The 24,152-nt window shown below is 38.6% G+C and overlaps 1 protein-coding gene across 1 annotated transcript in view; it reads right to left on the bottom strand.

Annotated features, from left to right (window-relative positions):
• Positions 1-379: 379 nt before the first annotated feature.
• Positions 380-24,152, bottom strand: part of CA14 (carbonic anhydrase 14) — a 249,006-nt gene continuing 225,233 nt past the window's right edge. Inside the window, exons 9-11 of the mRNA XM_053705182.1 lie at positions 12,848-12,871; positions 12,500-12,584; positions 380-1,920 (exon numbers count right to left, since the gene is read on the bottom strand). Of these exons, the coding sequence (XP_053561157.1) occupies positions 1,821-1,920; positions 12,500-12,584; positions 12,848-12,871 (209 nt within the window). The 3' untranslated portion in view covers positions 380-1,820. The remainder of the gene's footprint in view (positions 1,921-12,499; positions 12,585-12,847; positions 12,872-24,152) is intronic.

Consider the following 24,152-nt stretch of genomic DNA (forward strand, 5'->3'; position numbering starts at 1 on the left):
AACTTTGCCCCTCCTGGTAGGATTGTATATCCCATATATCGCTAGCTCATGGACTCTTGTCAATTCATTTATTTCATAATAACAAGAGTCCATGAGACCCACCTTATTTTTGGTGCTTATGATTTTTTGTATAAAGCACTTTATTTTTTCTAGTTCCTCTTTTTTGATGCTTTTTACTCCTTCTTTTATACCTCACTTCTTGGCTACACGTTAAACTAAGGTATGTGTTAGGTGGGAGGTGTATTTATAGGCATTTTGAGTTTTGGGAAACTTTGCCCCTCCTGGTAGGGGACTCATGGACTCTTGCCACTATGAACTAAATACATTTATCAGGTAAGTTCTTACATAAATTATGCTGTGTGTGTGTAAAAAATCAACATTTAGTCATTATAAAACACATTTATTTACAAAGATTTGTAGACACACAGAGACTACCAAACATCAAGCTATAACTGTATTTAAAAATATAACGTTACACAAAATGTATAAAAGTCATAAAATGTGTCCGGCTTAAAAGTTCATTTAGAAACATTCACATCACTATAGGATTATTTTTTTTCCTGGCTTCAGCAGTATTACATCTCACCACCATATTGTCTGTCATTGTAAGGTATAGCAGTGTTGTCTTTTTTGTAGCTTGTGAAAACAGTTTTATTTCACCTTTATATATAATGATGGCCTAATAATAACCGACACACAAGTGTAGCTGATATTAAAGAGGATGGGTCAAATGCAAGCTAGGTTAATAAAAATACACACACTTCTTGTGTGAACCCACATTATTCCTAAGGCTGTTAGGTCAGAATTTATTCAGACTGTCCAGTAAAATAAAAATTTAAAAGAAATGGACACTTTGGATGAGATATGGCCAACAGGGGTTTCAGAGCAATTTGAAGTCTTATATGGGCATACAACTTATATTGAGGGCTTTAAAGGAGCTGTAGGGCCATGTGACCTGTTCTAGATCTGATCATGACCCACCTACCACTTTCCCTGGATCACTCATGATACAGCAAGTATTTTATGGAGGACATTTGCATCTCCAACTCCCCACTTCCCCTCTGGTTAGTAGCCAGTTCAGTCTTTCCCGTCACACAAAGAAACTTCAGGTGGATGTTTGCGCTGTTCTTCCTTCATACTTGGCCTGTATTAGAAAGATGTGGTGATGGTGTGTTCTTAAACTTTCAGTTGTCCGTGTCTTTTGAAATCAGAAGTCACTGAACTAAAGGAAAAAAATACAAACGCCAAATGTAGGAAGCTTTATATGAGGTTTAAAGTGACCTTGCTTGTTCAAGCTTTGTTTTCACAGTTTGAGATGTTTTCACTTTAACTCCAGTTATGGAATATGAAGTATTAAAATAGCTCATGCACACTAGAGGGCAGACGTATTTCAGTTATCCAGAGAGACACTACTATCCTGTTGATCAGGTAATGAAGCGTGACCTTATATTGTACAACAAAAAACTTGTAGAATATTTCATTATTTTACAGTGTCACATTGTATTTAGACATCATGACCCCGTAGGCAGCTGATTTTTCATAATTGTCAAGGTGATTCAGCTGTGAACAAGTTGCAGTCTGATTTGTGAAAATGAGGAAACCATAAGTTCCTGACTTTCCTGCATTCCACAGCAATCTATCAACAGGACATCCTTATTATAATGCATCTGCTGACGTCCTGATCATTCACATTTAACAGTCATGGTACAAAATTCACTTAGGTGCATGAAGGCAGCATGTGTTTGACAGTTGTAGGGACATAGCTTCAGTCTATGAGTGCACACTTCATCTCATAGAAAAAGAGAAGACTCTGATAGGCTCTAAGGTTGTGAGGGCTTCTCATCTGGTATCTCAACAGGGCTGGATGGGGATTTGAGGACAACATCATTTGGCTTCTCTCCCATCTCCTTCTTGTTTTTCCTGAAATAAACATTAAATACAACTTTTAAATGTTTTATGTAAACCCTTTAGGTGCCAGGTAATCAAGGATGCTTTTATTTTTAACATTTATGTGAAAGCACTATTTATGCATGCTAAATACTTTTTTTATAGTAAACTTAGACTCATTTTAAAGGTACAGTCAACACTAAAATGTTGTTTAAAAAGATAGATAATCCCTTTATTGCCCATTCCCTAAATTTGCATAACCAACACAGTTATAATAATAATACATGTTTTACCTCTGTGATTACCTTGTATCTAAGCCTCTGCAAACTGCCCCCTTATTTCAGTTCTTTTGAAAGACTTGCATTTTAGCCAATCAGTGCTCACTCCTAACTTGACGTCTGGTAGCTCAATGTTATCTATATGAAACACATGAACTAATGCCCTCTAGTGGTGAAAAACTGTCAAAATACATTCAGGTTAGAAGCGGCCTTCAAGGTCTAAAAATTTTGCATATGAACCTCCTAGGTTTAGCTTTCAACTAAGAATACCAAGAGAATAAAGCAAAATTGGTGATAAAACTAATTTGGAAAGTTGTTTAAAGTTTATTTTGGACTTGACTGTCCCTTTAAATTAACCAGACTGCTCATTAGCTTATAAGGAAAATCACAGAGCATTGATGATAGTGACGTCCCTCAAGCTAAAACACAAAAGTATTTTTCAGCACAAATATATTTCATAAAACATAATTCTAACTTTTAGAAAATCACTGTAATGTGCTCTTATATTTGTCACAGCCTATATTTTTTTAACCTGCATTGTCAGACTGAAGTTGCACATTAAAGGGACAATACAGCCAAAATTAGCATCCACATGGATGCATTTCAGTTTTGAATAGAAGCATTTCTGTAATTTACATGTACTAGCAAAAATTATTCTAATATAATCTCTAACTGTTTAAAATGTGTATTTAAGTATGCTCCGTGCACCTGCATTTTAAACACAGCAGTTGCTCAGAGAGCCTAAGTTGCTTGTACCATCTGGTAATGACTCAGTTTGTTAATTACTGACATGATCCAAGCCCCACTGGTGCTCTGAGCAGCTGCAGTAAATAAAATGTGGGTGCAGTGACAATATCTAGCTATGCTTCACATGCAGGTGCAGAGGAAAATGTTAACACAAAACTAGTGACAACTTTCACTAGAAGCATTTTTGCCAATACATGTATACTGCAAATATGTTTCTTTTCAAAGATGCAATTCATCTATGTGCATTTACATTTTGACTGGAATGTCCCTTTAATTATATATTCCTTATCTTCCCCAGCCTCTCTGCTAGAGCAAAAAAAAAAAAAGATGCCCCATTTATTAACAACCCCCCATCAAAAATTCTGTTTTCCCATACATTACTATAACTCCCAACATCTGCGGCTATGAATTAGGGACTCTGGATGTTTAAGAGGGGGGAGTTGCTGTTTTGTGGGCGTGGCCATGCTGGAAGGGGATGTGTACAAGTGTGGGATATTGGGTGGTAGTATAGGTGTGTCCAGGTGGTTTGTAGGTGTATCTGGGCGTGTCTAAGGGAAATTTTGCAAAAAGAGTTAAATGGTTGTCTGACAGACAGAGACAGAATTAAGGACTGTCCTTCTCAAATAGGGACAGTTGGGAGGTTCCTGTTTTCCCCTTACTGCATTCTCTCTTTGCACATATACACTATTTAAGGGGACACTTTACTCAAAAAAAAATATCATGAAAACAGCATTTAAAACGGGTGACAATTTTTTTTGCATAAACATATATTAAGTAACTTTTGTTTAAAATGAAACTAAAATAGCAATAGCAGTTGTGTATGTCATGTTAATGGTAACTTGCTGATATGGACATGCCTCTGAAAGCCTGACATAAAAAAACAACCTTTTTTTAGGAGAACAAAAATAAAAAATTTTTTAAAAAATGTATGCTTACCTGATAAATGTCTTTCTTTCCAGGCATGGATAGACCATGAATCATTCTAATTACTAGTGGGATATTCACTCCTGGCCAGCAGGAGGAGGCAAAGAGCACCCCAGCAGAGCTGTTAAGTATCACTTCCCTTACCCATAACCTCCAGTCATTCGACCGAAGGAAAATGGAAAAAGAAGATAACACAAAGGTATAGCGGTGCCTGAAGTTTTAACTAAAAAACTGCTGCTTGAACATAGACAAGGGCTGTAAGATGTAAGCGGGTACAGCAATACAATGGAGGGGTGCACGTAGGTCTAGAGAACACTGCAGAGTTCCCAAACAATACACATAAGTTAAAGGAAGTCCTGAGCACTCCAAGTAATCTTTTAGCAATTTATTGGTGTAAAAACAGCAACGTTTAAGGGTCACAGCCCCTTACTCGTGGACTCTCCATGTCTGGAAAGAAAGAAATTTATCAGGTAAGCATACATTTTCTTTTCTTTCCTAAGGCATGGAGAGTCCACGAATTATTATAATTACTAGTGTGAACCAATACCCAAGCTAGAGGACACAGAATGAAAGGCAGGGAGAACAAGACAGGCGGACCTAAACAGAAGGCACCACAGTTTGAAGAACCTTTCTCCCAAAAGAAGCCTCGGCAAAAGTATCAAATTTATCGAATTTGGAAAAAGTAGGAATTGAGGACCATGTGGCCGCCTTGCAAATGTGCTCCATCGAAGCTTCATTTTTGAAAGCCCATGAAGATGAAACCGCTCTAGTGGAATGAGCCGTAATTCTCTCAGGAGGCTGCTATCCAGCTGACTCATAAGTGGCCTTCTGACCCCTATGCTTACCAGAAAAAAACAATGAACAGGGCCAAAAACTTTTAGTTGCTTGAAGATAAAATTTTAGAGGACACACAACATCCAAGATATGCAAAAGACGTTCCTTTTCTGAAGGATAAGGACAAAAAGAAGGAACAACAATTTCCTGATTAATATTCGACACTACCTTATGGACAAACCCCAGCTTAGTACGTAGGACCACCTTATCAGCATGAAAAATAAGATAAGGAGAATCACACTGCAAAGCCGAAAGTTCGGAAACTCTGCAAGCAGAAGAAATAGCAATAAGAAACAAGACATTCCAAGATACTAACTTAATATCAACAGAAAACATTGGCTCAAACGGATCCTGCTGCAAAACTTTAAGAACAAGATTAAGGCTCTAAGGAGGAGCAACAGGTTTAAACACAGGCCTGATTCTGACCAAGGCCTGAACAAAAGACTGAACGTCTGGCAGATCTGCCAGACGTTTATGCAAAAGAATAGACAGTGCAGTAATCTGACCCTTCAGAGTACTTACTGACAAACCTTTCTCTAGGCCCTCCTGAAGAAAAACCAAAATTCGAGGAACCCTTATTTTGTTACAAGAGAAATCCTTTGAATCACACCAATGAAGGTATTTACGCCATACCTTATGGTAAATTCTGTGAGTAACTGGTTTACGAGCCTGAAGCATAGTATCTATGACTTTCTCAGAGAAGCTACATCTAGCCAGAACTAGATGTTCAATCTCCAAGCAGTCAGCTTCAGAGAGACCAGATTTGGATGAAGGAAGGGACCCTGAAGCAGAAGGGCCTTCCTCAAAGGTAACATCCAAGACAGAAGAGATGACATTGTCACCAGATCCTGCGAGACCATGCAGGAGCTATTAGAATCAAAGATGCTCTCTCCTGCTTGAAGCGAGCTATTTACTCATGGAAATGCCAGACTGTCTATCAGAACAGCTTGAGGATCTCTTGATCTTGAACCGTACTTTGGAAGCTTGGCGTTTTGACGAGACGCCATCAGATCCAACTCCAGAACCCCCCACCTGAGAGTTATCATTGTGAAAACCTCTGGGTGGAGAGCCCACTTTCCCGGATAAAAAGTCTGCCTGCTCAGAAAATCTGCTTCCCAGTTGTCCACCTCTGGTATGTGGATTGCAGAGAGATGGCAATCGTGAGACTCCACCCACTGGTTTCTCCTTGGTGGTTAATGTAAGCCACAGAGGTGATGTTGTCCAACTGGAGTCTGATAAATCGGACCAAAGCTAGTTGAGGACAGGCTATTAAGGCATTGAAGATTGCTCTCAGCTCCAAGATGTTTATTGGAAGAGAAGACTCTGGAGTCCACAGGCCCTGTGTTTTTAAAGAGCCCTAAACTGTGGTCACAGTCACCCAGGAAGGCCTCAGGAAGCATGTGCCCTGAGACAGATGGTCCTGTGAAATCCACGAGAGAGAGAGACTCTTGTTGGGGAATCCAGATTTATCCTCTGCGAGAGATCTGAGTGGGCCCGTTCCATTGACTGAGCATACATAGTTGCAGAGGTCACAGATGGAACCAAGCAAAAGGAATGATGTCCATGGAGGCAACCATCAGACCAATCACCTCCATGCATTGAGCCACTGATGGACGATTAGTAGACTGGAGAGAAAGGCAAGAAGCATGAAGTTTGGATTTTCTGACGTCCGTCAGAAAAATCTTCATGGACAGGGAATCTACAATTGTTCATAAGAATCACACCCTTGTATCTGGAACAAGGGAACTCTTTCTCAGATTCACTTTCTACCCGTGGAAACGTAGACAACAACATCTCTGTATGAGATTTTGCTAGATGAAAAGATGGCGCTTGAACTAAGATGTTGTCCAGATAAGGCGCCACAGCAATGCCCTGGGGCCTGACCACTGCCAGAAGAGCCCCCAGAACCATTGTGAAAATTCTGGGAGCTGTAGCAAGGCCAAAAGGAAGGGCAACAAACTGGAAATGTTTGTCCAGAAATGCAAACCTCAGATACTGGTAATGATCCCTGTGAATGGGAACATGAACATACGCGTCCTTCAGATCTATGGTCATCATGAACTGACCCTCTTGTACCAAAGGAAGAATGGAACGGATGGTCTCCATTTTGAAGGACGGAACACAGAGGAATTGGTTAGGACACTTCAGGTCCAGTATGGGACAGAAAGTGCCCTCCTTTTTGGGAACTACAAATAGATTTGAATAGAATCCTAGACCCTGTTCCTCTAGAGGAACTGGAAAAATTACTCCCAGGGAAAATAGGTCCTTTATGCAGTTTAAGAAGGCCTCTCTCTTTAACCGGTCCGCAGATGACCTTGACAGGAGGAATCTGCCCCTGGGAGGACAGGATTGAAATCCTATTCTGTAACAGTGGGAAACTATGTTTATGGCCCAAGGATCTGGAACATAGTGTATCCAAGCCTTCCAAAAAAAAGAGTCTGCCCCCCACTTGATCCAAGAAAGGATTGGGGGTGGTCCCCTCATGCTGATTTAGAATCAGCGGAAGGTTTCTTGGCTTGCTTTCCTTTATTCCAAGGCTGATTGGACCTCCAAGAAGACTTAGAGTGCTCCGACTTGGAAGAGGAGGAGAAAGACTTTTGTCCCTTAAAGTTACGAAAGGAACAAAAATTAGAACTCTGTCGACCCTTAGGCCTATTCTTTTTATCCTGAGGTAGGAAAGTTCCCTTTTTACCTATAATTTCGGAAATTATTTCAGCCAGACCTGAACCAAATAAGGTATTACCCTTATAAGGCAAAGATAAAAGATTGGACTTAGATGTGACATCTGCAGACAAATATTTTAACCACAAAGCTCTGCAAGCTGAAACAGTGAAACCGGAAATCTTATCTGCCAGCCTAAGAACTTGCATGTTGGCATCACAAATAAAAGTATTGGCTAGCTTTAGAGCCTTGATCCTGCCTTGGATCTCCTCTATAGTCGTCTCTTCCAAGATAAGATTAGATAAGTCATTGCACCAATAAGATGCTGCCCCCGCAACTGTAGCAATGCTAGCAACAGGCTGCCACTGCAATCCCTGATGAATATACATCTTCTTCAAAAAAGCCTCAAGCTTCTTATCTATGAGATCCTTGAATGAACAACTATCCTCAATAGGAATAGTAGTTCTCTTGGCAAGAGTAGAGATAGCTCCCTCTACCTTAGGCTCTGTGCGACACGAGTCACGAATAGAGTCAGCGGCAGGAAACATCTTTTTAAAGACAGGGGACGGGGAAAAAGGAATCCCTGGTTTATCCCATTCCTGAGTTATGATATCTGCCATACAGTCTGGAGCTGGAAACACTTCCACAGATGAGGGTTCATCATATACCCTATTAAGTTTACTAGACCTCTTTGGATTTTCCATGACAGACAAGTCAGATTCTTCTAAAGTAGCAAGAACCTCCTTTAAAAGTACTCAGAGGTGTTCTAATCTAAATCTGAAATTAATCTTCTCTGAATCTGCAGAATTAGTTACTACAGTATCAAAATCTGACAATTCACCCTCAGAAGCCACTGAGGTATTATCCTCATCAGATAACTGAGACAAACTGCCTAACGCAGCCTTAGCTGCAGAACCCTTATTATACAAATATTTAGATTTCCTTTTGCGCTTACCAGCAACTTTCGGAAAAGCTGATAAGGCAGCTGAAACAGCAGAAGTTATCTGTGCAGCAAAATCCCCAGGTAAATAAACACCCCAGGAGGTTGTTGAGAGAAACGTAGTTCAAATGAATGTATATCTATCAGCGCCACAATAATACCATACAAGCAATATCTGATATAGGCGGAGTCTCCCAACCAGACTCCAAAAGTTAAGAGTAAAAAGAAATGCCAAGATACAGCGCTACACTACCCTCAGATGAGGGTTGGGTTGCTAAAGATGGTGTCCACGACTAGGAATGTGTATACATAAAGGTTAATATATAATATTGTGTTACACAAAGAATATATATAAAACCATGTGAAAAAGTACTTAGAAGGTAAAAGATTAAAAACAAAATATATATATATATATATATATATAGGATGTGATATTAAAATGTATTAAACAAACATTTTATTAACATAAACTGACAGTTAAAAATACAGTTAAAAATAGATTCAACAATCTAATGGATTGCCCCATACAATGTCCAAGAAGTTATGTCCTATGTAACATACAAGTGTTTAAGTCCCATACCAAAATGTCCAAAGCAAATGTTCAAGGTTAATATCCAAAAAAAATAAAAATAAAAATAAAAATGATAATATGTCCAAAGTTGGTGTAAAAATCAAAAAGGTGAAAAAATGTAAAAAATATAAAAAATATATTAAATATTTTTTGAAAAGAGGAAAAAATGAATAAAAATATATAAAAAATATATGAGTTGTGATCAGCAACCCATATGGAAGGAATATAATATATGTGATAGTGAATAATTCTCGTGAGGTGTACACCTAAAAAGTGTGTATAAAAATGTGTGTATATAAAAGGGTGTGGTAAAAAATGTGTCATAAAAAATGTGTCATAAAAAAGGATTCAAAATCCTGGTGAAATAAATAAAGTCCAAATTGCTCCAAAAAAATGTGTATATAATTCCAAGTATTCCAAATGTGAGTGTAGAAAGTGCTGGGTTGATGTTCCTCTTCTTAAAAGGTTATCAAATGTAATGGGATACCCTCCTGTACCTAAAAAAGTGTACAGAAAATAGACACAGTGCAATAAAATCACTTTAGAATGACAACAACAGTATTCTACTCACCAGATATATTCTGAGCTGCAATACCAGTGTATAGCCAACGCGTTTCGGTCCTCAGGGACCTTTCTCAAGACTGGTAGCAGCTGTCTGGCTTCTACACCTTAAGTGTGTTTTGATAGCCAATGGGATGGTTTGTGGAAATTGCGCCTAAAATTCGCGCCAATAATAATTTTATTTTTTTTCTTCTTTCTTTCTCTTTATTCTCATTTAAAATAAATTTCCAGAAATTGATAATTATATTGTCCCCCATTTCTATTATGTCAAAAATGAGTGCATTGAGTTTTAGGCAAAAATTGTCCAATTCTCCTTAGTGTCCGCTCACCGGATGTTTATACCGGATGTTAGGGCCCACCGGAAGTGACGTTTATTTGCAGACCGGAAGTGACACGCTTAATGCGCGTGACATCCGAAAGGGGAAAGAATATATATCATGTGTATTTGCCGGTGGAAGTGCCAACTCATTTTGGCATATTGGGGTTATAGTATATTGACTTGGCAAAAGAATATATATCAGTATATTGCCAAGTCAATATACTATAACCCCAATATGCCAAAATGAGTTGGCACTTCCACCGGCAAATACACATGATATATATTCTCCAATATATACCGCGAATTTTAGGCGCAATTTCCACAAACCATCCCATTGGCTATCAAAACACACTTAAGGTGTAGAAGCCAGACAGCTGCTACCAGTCTTGAGAAAGGTCCCTGAGGACCGAAACGCGTTGGCTATACACTGGTATTGTAGCTCAGAATATATCTGGTGAGTAGAATACTGTTGTTGTCATTCTAAAGTGATTTTATTGCACTATGTCTATTTTCTGTACACTTTTTTTAGGTACAGGAGGGTATCCCATTACATTTGATAACCTTTTAAGAAGAGGAACATCAACCCAGCACTTTCTACACTCACATTTGGAATACTTGGAATTATATACACATTTTTTTGGAGCAATTTGGACTTTATTTATTTCACCAGGATTTTGAATCCTTTTTTATGACACATTTTTTACCACACCCTTTTATATACACACATTTTTATACACACTTTTTAGGTGTACACCTCACGAGAATTATTCACTATCACATATATTATATTCCTTCCATATGGGTTGCTGATCACAACTCATATATTTTTTATATATTTTTATTCATTTTTTCCTCTTTTCAAAAAATATTTAATATATTTTTTATATTTTTTACATTTTTTCACCTTTTTGATTTTTACACCAACTTTGGACATATTATCATTTTTATTTTTATTTTTTTTGGATATTAACCTTGAACATTTGCTTTGGACATTTTGGTATGGGACTTAAACACTTGTATGTTACATAGGACATAACTTCTTGGACATTGTATGGGGCAATCCATTAGATTGTTGAATCTATTTTTAATTGTATTTTTAACTGTCAGTTTATGTTAATAAAATGTTTGTTTAATACATTTTAATATCACATCCTACATATATATATTTTGTTTTTAATCTTTTACCTTCTAAGTACTTTTTCACATGGTTTTATATATATTCTTTGTGTAACACAATATTATATATTAACCTTTATGTATACACATTCCTAGTCGTGGACACCATCTTTAGCAACCCAACCCTCATCTGAGGGTAGTGTAGCGTTGTTGAGAGAAACCACAGCTGAGGCATTGCTAGGACAACATTATCCTGAAAGACAGAAGGCTCTGAGAGAGAAATCTTATCTTTAAACAATAAAGTTGTATTTAAGCAAGAGGAGCAAAACTGCACAGGAGGAATACCATTAGCCTCCTAACAAAATAAGCCTTTTTTTATAAAGACCCACTTCCTTTATTAGTATCCATAACTATGAATAAATTGGTCCCCACAAGAAATTAGCAAAATAAAAATTGTGCCATTTCAATCATATACCCTCTAAAAAACTTCTCTGAATAAAACAAAAAATCAGCACTGTAGTACCTCAGCTCTGCTGAGGACTTACCACCTCCTGAACCAGAAGAACACTCCCACTAGCTATCCTGGATCACCCATGATCGTAGCTGTAGTTGTTTAGGCAGCAGTCGAAAAGAGCACTAGAAATCTCACAACAATAGCCACACAGCAGATATGAACTATAGACAGAAACTAAAGACGTCCACACACCCCACTATCAACTCTGCTATGAACTCCGAGATGCGGAAGTGCGGAGGAATGGTCACATGACCGCAACTGAATGCAACTGTGCCATCAACAACAAAAAATGGTGTGCAACAATACAGTACTCGGAAAAACTATCCCCAGTGCCCAATAAAGATTAGATTCTAACCACTGAGCTAACTTCAAGTGTCTAATATCTCTCAAGCCTTTAGAAAACATAAAATACTGTCAGCCTCTTTTAATTCAGTGCCCCCATATACATCCCTTTATTCTATATAGAAAATTAAAGGAGTCCCAAAAATAAAAACCACAAGGTACCTGGTACCTTCAAAACCTAGAAGGAAAGCACTTACCTGTGGTTCCTGCTGACCAGCAGGGAGTAACTTCTAAGGTGTAGCAGATACCTTCTCTTCTGCCATAGACCTGTAGAAAAAGAAAGAACAGAGTAACCAACCATGGCTTTCTATAATAGGGGAAGCAATAATGTTAGAAATAAAGCAAAGACAACCTTACCGCCTTCTAACTGCTAAAAGCCACCATTACTCTTACTAAAGAGATTGACATGGACACAGCATAGAACCTAATCGTTTCTTGCAGGGAAAAGTACCCATTAAAGGATTAAATATCTTCAGACACCAGAGAATGACTGGGGGTTATGGGTAAGGGAAATGATACTTAACAGCTCTGCTGGGGTGCTCTTTGCCTTTTGCTGGCCAGGAGTGAATATCCCAATAGTAATTAGAATGATTTGTGGACTCTCCATGCCTTAGGAAAGAAAACCTAACACCTTTTGTAATGTTCTCTCTTTTTGATGAAACAAAGAAAATAGCTATAGTAAAAACCAGTGCTACCCTTTGAGGACTTGTGGGCTGTGTATGAATGACATTGATTTTTACTTTTGACTACATTGATCTATATTTCTGCAATTTATATATTCATTTTCTTCTCTGTTCCAACTTACCTTTTAATTTGAATAACACGTAGCGTGATTAACGCAATGCCCAACAGCATGCCCAATATCCCAAAAATAATGGCAACAATTTTACCTTGGGAGGAAAAAAAAGACAAAGTTTAATGTGCTGTGTATAAACCTTATACTCAAATTTATCTGCAAGACTTACACAAGGCACAGGTAGAAAAGAATTTGTCACCTGCTATGCAGTGTAAACCCACGTGCCAGCCTCACACGCAGCACAGATATAATAAGTATTCTGATTGTACTGTTATCTTATAGTAAATGTAAAACAGTACTAGTGAGAATCACAGGCATATTGGGGTTTATAAAAAAATACTAATGATCATACAGTACCTGCAGGGAATGTTGTCTTGGGTTCTGCAATAAGCGAAAAGAAAGACTGTGTTAGTATGACAATATATATTGGATGAAATAAGTCAAATCAAAACTAAACTTAACTTTCATGATTAAGATAGGGCATGCAATTTTAAACAACTTTCCAATTTACTTTTATCATTAAATTTGCTTTGTTCTCTTAGTATTCTTTTTTGAAAGCCAAACCTAGGTAGGCTCAAACCTATTTCTAAACTGTTGAAGGCCACCTCTTATCTCAGTGAATTTTGACAGTTTTTCGCAGTTAGACATTGCTAGTTCACGTGTGTCATATAGATAACATTACACTCACTCCCGTAGAGTAATTTATGAGTCAGCACTGAATGGCTAAAATGAAAGTCTGTCAAAAGACCTGAAATAAGGGGACAGTCTGCAGAGACTTAGAAACAATGTAATCATAGAGGTAAAAAGTATATTAATATAACAGTGTTGGTTATGCAAAATTGAGGAATGGGTAATAATGGGATTATCTATCTTTAAAAAATAAAAAAAAACATTTTCAAGTAGACTGTCCCTTTAATATTAGGCATCATGACATAAACTGCTGTTAGTAAAGGGTTGCTAATATTTTTACCTCAGATGCTTTACATTTGCCATATTCCCTCAAAAACATAATTTATGCTTACCTGATAAATGTATTTCTCTTGTGATGTATCGAGTCCACGGATTAATCCTTACTTGTGGGATATTCTCCTCCCCTACAGGAAGTGGCAAAGAGAGCACCCAGAGCAGAGCTGCCTATATAGCTCCCCCCTTAGCTCCACCCCCCAGTCATTCGACCAAAGGCTAGGAAGAAAAAGGAGAAACTATAGGGTGCAGTGGTGACTGAAAGTTTAAAAATAAAAATATATATATGCCTGTCTTAATAAACAGAGCGGGCCATGGACTCGATACATCACAAGAGAAATAAATTTATCAGGTAAGCATAAATTATGTTTTCTCTTGTAGGATGTATCGAGTCCACGGATTCATCCTTACTTGTGAGATACCAATACCAAAGCTTTAGGACACGGATGAAGGGAGGGACAAGACAGGGACCTTAAATGGAAGGCACCACTGTTTGTAGAACCTTTCTCCCAAAAATAGCCTCCGAAGAAGCAAAAGTATCAAATTTGGAAAAAGTATGAAGCGAAGACCAAGGTGCCGCATTACAACTCTGTTCAACAGAAGCCCCATTTTTAAAAGCCATGTGGAAGCCACAGCTCTAGTAGAATGAGCAGTAATTCTTTCAGGAGACTGTTGGCCAGCAGTCTCATAAGCCAAACGGATGATGCTTTTCAGCCAAAAGGAAAGAGGTAGCCGTAGCATTCTGACCTCTCCGCTTACCAGAATAAACAACAAACAATGAAGATGTTTGACTGAAAACTTTAGTTGCTTGTAAGTAGAACTTTAAAGCATGAGCCACATCAAGATTGTGCAACAGATGTTTCTTCTTTGAAGAAGGATTAGGACACAGTAAAGGAACAACAATCTCTTGATTGATATTCTTATAAGAAACAACCTTAGGAAGAAACCCAGGTTTGGTATGCAAAACCACCTTATCTGCATGGAAAATAAGATAAGGGGAATCACACTGTAAAGCATATAGCTCAGAAACTCTTCGAGCCGAAGAGATAGCTACTAAAAACAAAACTTTCCAAGATAGAAGCTTAATATCCATGGAATGCATAGGTTCAAACGGAACCCCTTGAAGAACTTTAAGAACTAAATTTAGGCTCCATGGCGGAGCAACAGGTTTAAATACAGGCTTGATTCTGACCAAAGCCTGACTAAATGCTCGAACGTCTGGGACATCTGCCAGATGTTTGTGTAGAAGAATAGACAAAGCACATATTTGTCCTTATAAGGAACTAGCTGATAATCCCTTCTCCAAACCTTCTTGGAGAAAAGACAATATTCTAGAAATCCTAATCAAACTCCACGAGTAACCTTTGGATTCACACCAATAAAGATATTTGCGCCAAATCTTATGATAGATCTTCCTGGTGACAGGCTTTCTAGCCTGAATCAGGGTATCAATGACCGACTCAGAGAAACCACGCTTTGATAGAATCAGGCGTTCAATCTCCAAGCAGTCAGACGCAGAGAAATTAGATTTGGATGCGTGAACAGACCTTGGATTAGAAGGTCCTGCCTCATTTGCAGAGTCCATGGTAGAACCGAGGACATGTCCACTAGGTCTGCATACCAAGTCCTACGTGGCCACGCAGGTGCTATCAGAATCACTGAAGCTCTCTCCTGCTTTAATCTGGCAACCTGACGTAGAAGGAGAGGAAATACATAGACCAGATTGAAGGACCAAGGCACTGCTAGAGCATCTATCAGTACAGCCTTGGGATCCCGGGACCTGGACCTATAACGAGAAAGTTTGGCATTCTGACGGGACACCATCAGATCCAATTCTGGTGTGCCCCATAGCTGAATCAGCTGGGCAAATACCTCCGGATGGAGTTCCCACTCCCCCAGATGAAAAGTCTAATGACCTAGGAAATCCGCCTCCCAGTTCTCTACTCCTGGGATATGGATTGCTGAGAGATGGCAAGAGTGATCCTCTGCCCATCGGATTATTTTGGTTACCTCCATCATCGCTAGAGAACTCCTTGTTCCTCCTTGATGATTGATATAAGCTACAGTCGTGATGTTGTCCGACTGAAACCTGATGAATTTGGCCGCAGCAAGCTGAGGCCACGCCTGAAGCGCATTGAATATCACTCTCAGTTCTAGAATATGTATCGGGAGAAGGGATTCCTCCCGAGACCATAAGCCCTGTGCTTTCAAGGAGTTCCAGACTGCATCCCAGCCTAGCAGGCTGGCATCTGTCGTTACAATGAGCCACTCTGGCCTGCGGAAACACATTCCCTGAGACAGGTGGTCCTGAGACAACCACCAGAGAAGAGAATCTCTGGTCTCCTGGTCCAGATGCAGTTGAGGAGACAAATCTGCATAATCCCCATTCCACTGTTTGAGCATGCATAGTTGTAGTGGTCTGAGGTGTAGGCGGGCAAAAGGAACTATGTCCATTGCCGCTACCATGAGTCCAATTACCTCCATATACTGAGCCTCTGATAGCCGAGGAATGGAATGAAGCGCTCGGCAAGTGGTTAAGAGCTTTGATTTTCTGACCACCGTCAGAAATATTTTCATTTCTACCAAGTCTATCAGAGTCCCTAGGAAGGAAACTCTTATAAGAGGGAAGAGAGAACTCTTTTTTTTATGTTCACCGTCCACCCGTGAGATCTCAGAAAAGCCAACACAATGTACGTGTGAGACTCGGATAGCTGGAAAGTTGACGCCTGAAATAAGATGTCGTCTAGATAAGGCGCCACTGCTATGCCCCGTGGTCGTAGAACCGCCAGAAGGGACCCTAGCACCCTTGTGAAAATTCTGTGAATAGGGATGTGTAGATACGCATCCTTTAAGTCCACGGTGGTCATATATTGACCCTCCTGGATCAGAGGTAGAATAGACTGAATAGTCTCCATCTTGAATGATGGAACTTTGAGGAACTTGTTTAGAATTTTGAGATCCAAGATTGATCTGAAAGTTCCCTCTGTTTTGGAAACCACAAACAGGTATGAGTAAAAACCTAGCCCCTGTTCCTCTTTTGGGACTGGGCGGATCACCCCCATGGTATGTAGGTCTTCTACACAGCGTAAGAACGCCTCTCTCTTTGTCTGTTTACAGACAATCGAGAAATGTGAAAGTCCCCCTTGGAAGAGAGCCTTTGAATTCCAGAAAATATCCCTGGGACACAATTTCTAAAACCCAGGGATCGTGAACATCTCTTGCCCAAGCCTGAGCGAAGAGAGAGAGTCTGCCCCCTACTAGATCCGGTCCTGGATCGGGGGCTACCCCTTCATGCTGTCTTAGAGGCAGCCGCAGGCTTCTTGGCCTGTTTACCCTTGTTCCAAGCCTGGTTAGGTCTCCAGACTGACTTGGATTGGGCAAAATTCCCCTCTTGCTTTGCAGCAGAGGAAGCTGAAGCGGGACCACTCTTGAAATTCCAAAAGGAACGAAAATTATTTTGTTTGGTCCTCCTCTTATTTGATCTATCCTGAGGGAGAGCATGACCTTTCCCTTCAGTGATGTCTGAAATAATCTTTTTCAGTTCAGGCCCGAATAGGGTCTTTCCTTTGAAAGGGATGTTCAAAAGTTTAGTTTTAGATGACACATCAGCAGACCAGGATTTAAGCTATAACGCCCTGCATGCTGAAATGGCAAAACCTGAATTCTTTGCCGCTAATTTAGCCAGTTGAAAAGCGGCATCTGTAATAAAAGAATTAGCCAATTTAAGGGCCTTAATTCTGTCCAAAATTTCTTCTAATGGAGTCTCCATCTGAAGAGCCTCTTCTAGAGCCTCAAACCAGAAAGCAGCTGCAGTAGTTGCAGGAACAATGCACGCAATAGGTTGAAGAAGAAAACCTTGATGAACAAAAATTTTCTTCAGGAGACCCTCTAATTTTTTATCCATAGGATCTTTGAAAGCACAACTGACTTCAATAGGTATAGTTGTATGCTTAGACAGAGTAGAAATAGCTCCCTTCACCTTAGGAACTGTCTGTCACGAGTCCCGCATTGTGTCAGATATGGGAAACATTTTCTTAAAAACAGGAGGGGGAATGAACGGAATACCTGGTCTATCCCACTCCTTAGCAATAATATTCACAATCCTCTTAGGGACTGGAAAAAAGCATCAGTCTAAACAGGAACCTCTAAGTATTTATCCATCTTACACAATTTCTCTGGGACCACTATAGGGTCACAATTATCTAGAGCCGCTAATACCTCCCTGAGCAATAAGCGGAGATGTTCAAGCTTAAATTTAAAGGCCGTCATATCAGAATCTGTCTGAGGAAGCGTCTTTCCTGAATCAGAAATTTCTCCCTCAGATAACAAATCCCTCACCCCTACCTCAGAGCATTGTGAGGGCATATCAGATACGGCTACTAAAGCGTCAGACTGCTCAGCATTTTTCCTTAACCCAGAGCTGTCCCGCTTTCCTTGTAAACCAGGCAGTTCGGATAAAACCTCTGTGAGGGTTGTATTCATAACTGTGGCCATGTCTTGTAAAATAAATGAATTCGACGCGCTAGAGGTACTTGGCGTCACTTGTGCGGGCGTTACTGGTTGTGACACTTGGGGAGAGCTAGATGGCGAACCCTCATTTACTTCTGACTGAGAATCATCTATTGCTCTATTTTTAAGTGCTAATATATGTTCTTTATAGTTTATAGACATATCAGTACAATTAAGATACATTCTAAGAGGGGGTACCACAATGGCTTCCAAACATATTGAACAAGGATTTTCCTTGGTGTCAGACATGTTAAACAGGCTAGTAATGTAACAAGCAAGCTTGGAAAACACTGTAATCAAAGTAAATAACACTTAGAAATAAAACGGTACTGTGCCTTTAAGAGAAAAAAAGCTGCACAAATTCTGCAAAACAGTGTAAAAAAGCAGTAAACATAACAAAATTTTTACAGTAGTATCATATAGCCTTAGTAACTTTGCACAGCTATGCAAATAAACAATTAACCCCTTAATGGCAAAACCGGATTCAAAAAACATCAAAACCGGTAAAAAAAAGACTTACAGCACTTTGCCACAGCTCTGCTGTGGCTCCTACCTGCCCTTCAGAACAATTTGTGGGGGAAAAAACTTCTTTTACAGCCTTCAAACACGGCAGGAACCTCTGGAGAAGCAGTTAGAAGTCTAAGAGGAAAAGAAACTGCACAACTGAGGCCGAAAATAGGCCCCTCCCACCTCACTCAATGTTTTGAGGCCTAACAGACAAACACTAGAGTGTCTCTAAATTAACCATGTGGGTTAGAAAACTTAAAAACAAGCCACAATGACCCCTTTAGTCCCTTCAAAAAAAACTTATAATTGCATAATTCACTGAATAAACAAAAACGTTTTTACCAAACAATGTCACCAGTAACTAATGAGCCCTTCATGCAAGCTGAAATTCCTATCCAAGTGTCTGAATACAGCTTACCCTTCCCTCATGGGGATATTGCCAGCCTTTCTAGAAATAACATAGTCTGTCTAGAAAAAAATAGACTGAACATACCTTAATGCAGTTTAGCCTGCAAACTGTTCCCCCAACTGAAGTTTTCCTGTACTCTTCAGCCCTTGTGAGAACAGCAGTGGATCTTAGTTACAAAGTGCTAAGATCATCATCCTCCTTGCAGAAATCTTCATCCCTTTTCTGCCAGAGAGTAAATAGTACACACCGGTACCATTTAAAATAACAAACTTTTGCTTGAGAAAATATAAACCTAACATTTTTGTCACCACACTCTTCTTTGCCCTTCCTAGCAGTTAAGCAGGCAGAGAGAATGACTGGGGGGTGGAGCTAAGGGGGGAGCTATATAGGCAGCTCTGCTGTGGGTGCTCTCTCTGCCACTTCCTTTAGGGGAGGAGAATATCCCACAAGTAAGGATGAATCAGTGGACTCGATACATCCTACAAGAGAAATGATTATGATAGCATATTGGTAATGGTGGTGGGTATAAATCTCTTGTGCTAGAAGTCTTTAATGGGACAGTCTAGTCAAAATTAAACTTTCATGACTAGATAGGGCATGCAATTTTAAAAAGCTTTCCAATTTACTTTTATCATCAAATTTTCTTTGTTCTCTTGGTATTCTCTGTTGAAAGCTAAACCTAGGTAGGTTCATATTCTAATTACTAAGCCCTTTAAAACCATCTCTAATCTCAGTGCATTTTGACTGTATTTCACAGCTAGACAGCACTAGTTCATGTGTGCCATATAGATAACATTGTGCTCACTCCTGCTGTACACTGCATGACAGGAAATAGTGCTGCCATCTAGTACTCTTGCAAATGGATAACATTCTTTTTTTGATTTTTTTTATTGATAATAGAATTAAAGGGACAGTCAAGTCCAAAAAAAACTTTCATGATTTAAATAGGGAATGTCATTTTAAACAACTTTCCAATTTACTTTTATCACGAATTTTGCTTTGTTCTCTTGGTATTCTTAGTTGAAAGATAATTCTAGGAGGTCCATATGCTAATTTCTTAGACATTGAAGACTGCCTCTAATCTGAATGCATTTTAACCACTAGAGGGCATTAGTTCATGTATTTCATATAGATAACATTGCAATCATGCACATGAAGTTACCCTGGAGCCAGCACTGATTGGCTAAAATGCATGTCTGTCAAAAGAACTGAAATAAGGGGGCAGTCTGCAGAGGCTTAGATACAAGGTAATCACAGAGGTAAAAAGTGTATTTATATAACTGTGTTGGTTATGCAAAACTGGGGAATGGGTAATAAAGGGATCATCTTTCTTTTAAAACAACAAACATTCTGGTGTTGACTGTCCCTTTAAATTAGAAAGTTGTTTAAAATTGCATCCTCTATCTGAATCATGAAAGAAAAATATTGGGTTTCATATCACTTTAACATCTGATACTCCACCCAACACTTGTTTTATTTGGAGGAGCCAATCCAGACTTGATGCGCAGCATGGAGTGCAATCTCCCACTCACGAGTGGTCCCTACAGCCATTGCCCTCTATAATGATACAGCAGGAGTTCCTGAAAGATTTTAACAACAGCAATAGGATCTACCTTTTATTTTTTTTAAAGATCATTCCTGTGACCCTTTTCTAGAGCATGAAAAGCCTTTCTGGAATGAGGAATTCAAATTTACTTCACTGGCATCACACCGGATCTTTAGATCCAGCGTCAAACAGTTCGCACCAGATTTATACCTACAACTGGGTTCCTGAAACGGGAGGTGAAATAGCCAGATTAGAAGATCTGGCCTGCGAGTACAGCACTTTGATGTGCTTCACCAAATGTGAGTGAATTTCTATTTATTATCATCCTACCAGCTGTGTAAGACTATACTACGCTATGTGGTGCCTTCTTTGATTTGTTTTATACAATCCAGACTTGAGTCTGAAGACGGCAAGGCTAACCACAGTTATTATATTGGTATAAAGTGCATTGTTTTGCAGGTGCTACCTGCTAAAGCAAATTAAGCACATATATATAGTTGGTTAGCCTTGAGAAGTCTGCAGTTTGCATTTCTAGCACTAAGTACAAAAAAAATCACAATATTCAGAGCTAAATTACATGAAAAGGGGCCAAAATAAATGAGTGTTTTTTGCAAAGATGATTTATTACTCACAACTAAATATTTTGTATAAAAAAAAATCAAGCCGTTAAGTGTCCCTTTAAGTATGCATTTGAACAAATCAAACTATTCAGCGTCTCCACACTATTGTGATCCTTGACCTAAGAAGATCAGAAATAAGATTCTAATTCCTATTGGTTGTATTCATTTTCTGCAGGTAGGTGCCAGTGTTTTAGGGATTTTTAGTATACATTTTTTTTATCAGAAAAAAGTAGTGCAAAAGATTTGTATAAATTAAGATAAAGCTAAGAGATTTCTAAATGCAATACATTTCACCTTGGACTTTATTAAGGAATCCAAGAGTCTACACCACAGAAAAGATAATAATATGAAGCCTAAGAGTTTTTATCCCATTCTCTTTATATCTGAGGAACGGTCCCTTCCTCATCAAATATTTTATTCCTATAGTAGGGTTTATATTGTGTGTTTTTTTTTCTTTTCCTTTTTTAAATCCTCTTTGAATCTGTGAAGACACAAAGCAGTTGATTTGCCTATATTTATCTGTTCCAAATGTACTATTTCTTTCATGTAATTAGCAAGAGTCCATGAGCTAGTGACGTATGGGATATACATACCCACAATTCAGTTTTACAAACTTTGCCTCCCGTGGAGGTGGTGAAGTAAGTTTGTGCTAGATTCTACGTTGATATGCGCTTCGCAGCAGGCTGGAGCCCGGTTTTCCTCTCAGAGTGCAGTGAATGTCAGAGGGATGTGGAGAGAGTATTGCCTATTTGAATTCAATGGTCTCCTTCTACGGGATCTATTTCATAGGTTCTCTGTTATCGGTCGTAGAAATTCATCTCTTACCTCCCTTTTCAGATCGACGATATACTCTTATATACCATTACCTCTACTGATTCTCGTTTCAGTACTGGTTTGGCTATCTACTATATGTAGATGAGTGTCCTGGGATAAGTAAGTCTTATTTTTTGTGACACTCTAAGCTATGGTTGGGCACTTTATATATAAAGTTCTAAATATATGTCTTTAAACTTATATTTTCCTTGATTTAGGATGATCAATATTCCTTATTTCAGACAAGTCAGTTTCATTATTTGGGTTAATGCATATGAATAATCAATTTTTTTCTTAAACAACATTAGTAGAGAAATTGTTGTTCCTTCATTGTGTCCTAATCCTAAGAATTCAAAGGAGAGATCTTTACATTTTTTGGATGTAGTAAGAGCTTTGAAATATTATGTTGAAGCTTCTAAAGATTTTAGAAAGACTTCTAGTCTATTTGTTAACTTTTCTGTGTCCAGAAAAGGTCAGAAGGCCTCCGCCATTTCTTTGGCGTCTTGGTTAAAGTCTTTGATTCATCATGCTTATGTAGAGTCGGGTAAATCCCTGCCTCAAAGAATTACGGCTCATTCTACTAGGTCAGTTTCTACTTCCTGGGCGTTTAGGAATGAAGCTTCTGTTGATCAGATTTGCAAAGCAGCAACTTGGTCTTCTTTGCATACTTTTACTAAATTCTACCATTTTGATGTGTTTTCTTCTTCTGAAGCAGTTTTTGGTAGAAAAGTACTTCAGGCAGCTGTTTCAGTTTGATTCTTCTGCTTATAATTTCAGTTTTTTTCATTATTGAGATTAAAACTTTTGTTTTGGGTTGTGGATTATTATTTTTCAGCGGAATTGGCTATCTTTATTTTATCCCTCCCTCTCTAGTGACTCTTGCGTGGAAGTTCCACATCTTGGGTATTTATTATCCCATAAGTCACTAGCTCATGGACTCTTGCTAATTACATGAAAGAAAACATAATTTATGTAAGAACTTACCTGATAAATTCATTTCTTTCATATTAGCAAGAGTCCATGAGGCCCACCCTTTTTTGTGGTGGCTATGATTTTTTTGTATAAAGCACAATTATTCCAATTCCTTATTTTGATGCTTTCGCTCCTTTCTTGTCACCCCACTGCTTGGCTATTCGTTAAACTGAATTGTGGGTGTGGTGAGGGGTGTATTTATAGGCATTTTGAGGTTTGGGAAACTTTGCCCCTCCTGGTAGGAATGTATATCCCATACGTCACTAGCTCATGGACTCTTGCTAATATGAAAGAAATGAATTTATCAGGTAAGTTACATAAATTATGTTTTTACTTCGAAGAATGATAATCCCTTTAGAAACCCTATAGACAGAAAATCTGAGGCTGCTGTATAAAATGTTTTTAAACTGTTAGTACATACTACAAAAGCAGTAAAAATGGCTCTATCAACCAGTGCTGCTATGGAAAAAATACGTTTGTTAAAGGGACACTAAAGTCAAAATCAATCTTTCATGATTCAGATAAAGCATGCCATTTTAAAAGGCTTTCCAATGTATTTGCATTTTCAAACGTTGCAGTATTTTTATATGCACACTTTCTGAGGCACCAGCTCCTACTATGTGCAAGAAAGAGTTCTCAATGTATACATATAAGAGTCTGTGATTGGCTGATGGGTATCACATGATACAAATAGGGTAGGAAAATTTAAATTCGCCTGAAAAAATATACTGCTCATTTGAAACTCATTGTGTTATTGCTTGTTATTATGCATGTGTTGATCATGCAACTTAATGGTTATTTAATATTACAGCCTGTTCTCTTCAAGACTAAAAAGCTTATGGATGGCCGAGCCACTGATAGTAGCTTTAAGCACGGAATTAGGTTTGCCAAGCCTCATGAAGATACAACATCAAAGGAATAATCTAGTCGCATTTATTATAGGGACATTAAACAACTTGTAATTACGAGATTCATCTGCAGTCTTGATGCATTAATGCACTGTTTATTATTTAATAAAGGTCCTTTTAAGGAATTTGAATTGAATACTCCTTTCATGTTGTTTGCTGTAAAACCCCTCTGAAAAGTATGCTCATTACATTTCCTTCCACAGAGGCTGCAGTGACTTCATCATACTTAAAGGACAGGTGTAGTCAAAAACTCAATATTTTTTTATAATATATATATATATATATATATATATATATATATATATATGTGTGTGTAAAATCTATCATTGACATTTATTAAAAGTTCTGTTGCTAAAGTAGTTAAAAATAATAAGCATCCCCAGTTTAGCAGTGCTGACAGCAGAGGGCAGTATTT

The sequence above is a fragment of the Bombina bombina genome, chromosome 1 (genome assembly GCF_027579735.1).
Source record: "Bombina bombina isolate aBomBom1 chromosome 1, aBomBom1.pri, whole genome shotgun sequence".
Lineage (NCBI taxonomy): Eukaryota > Metazoa > Chordata > Amphibia > Anura > Bombinatoridae > Bombina > Bombina bombina.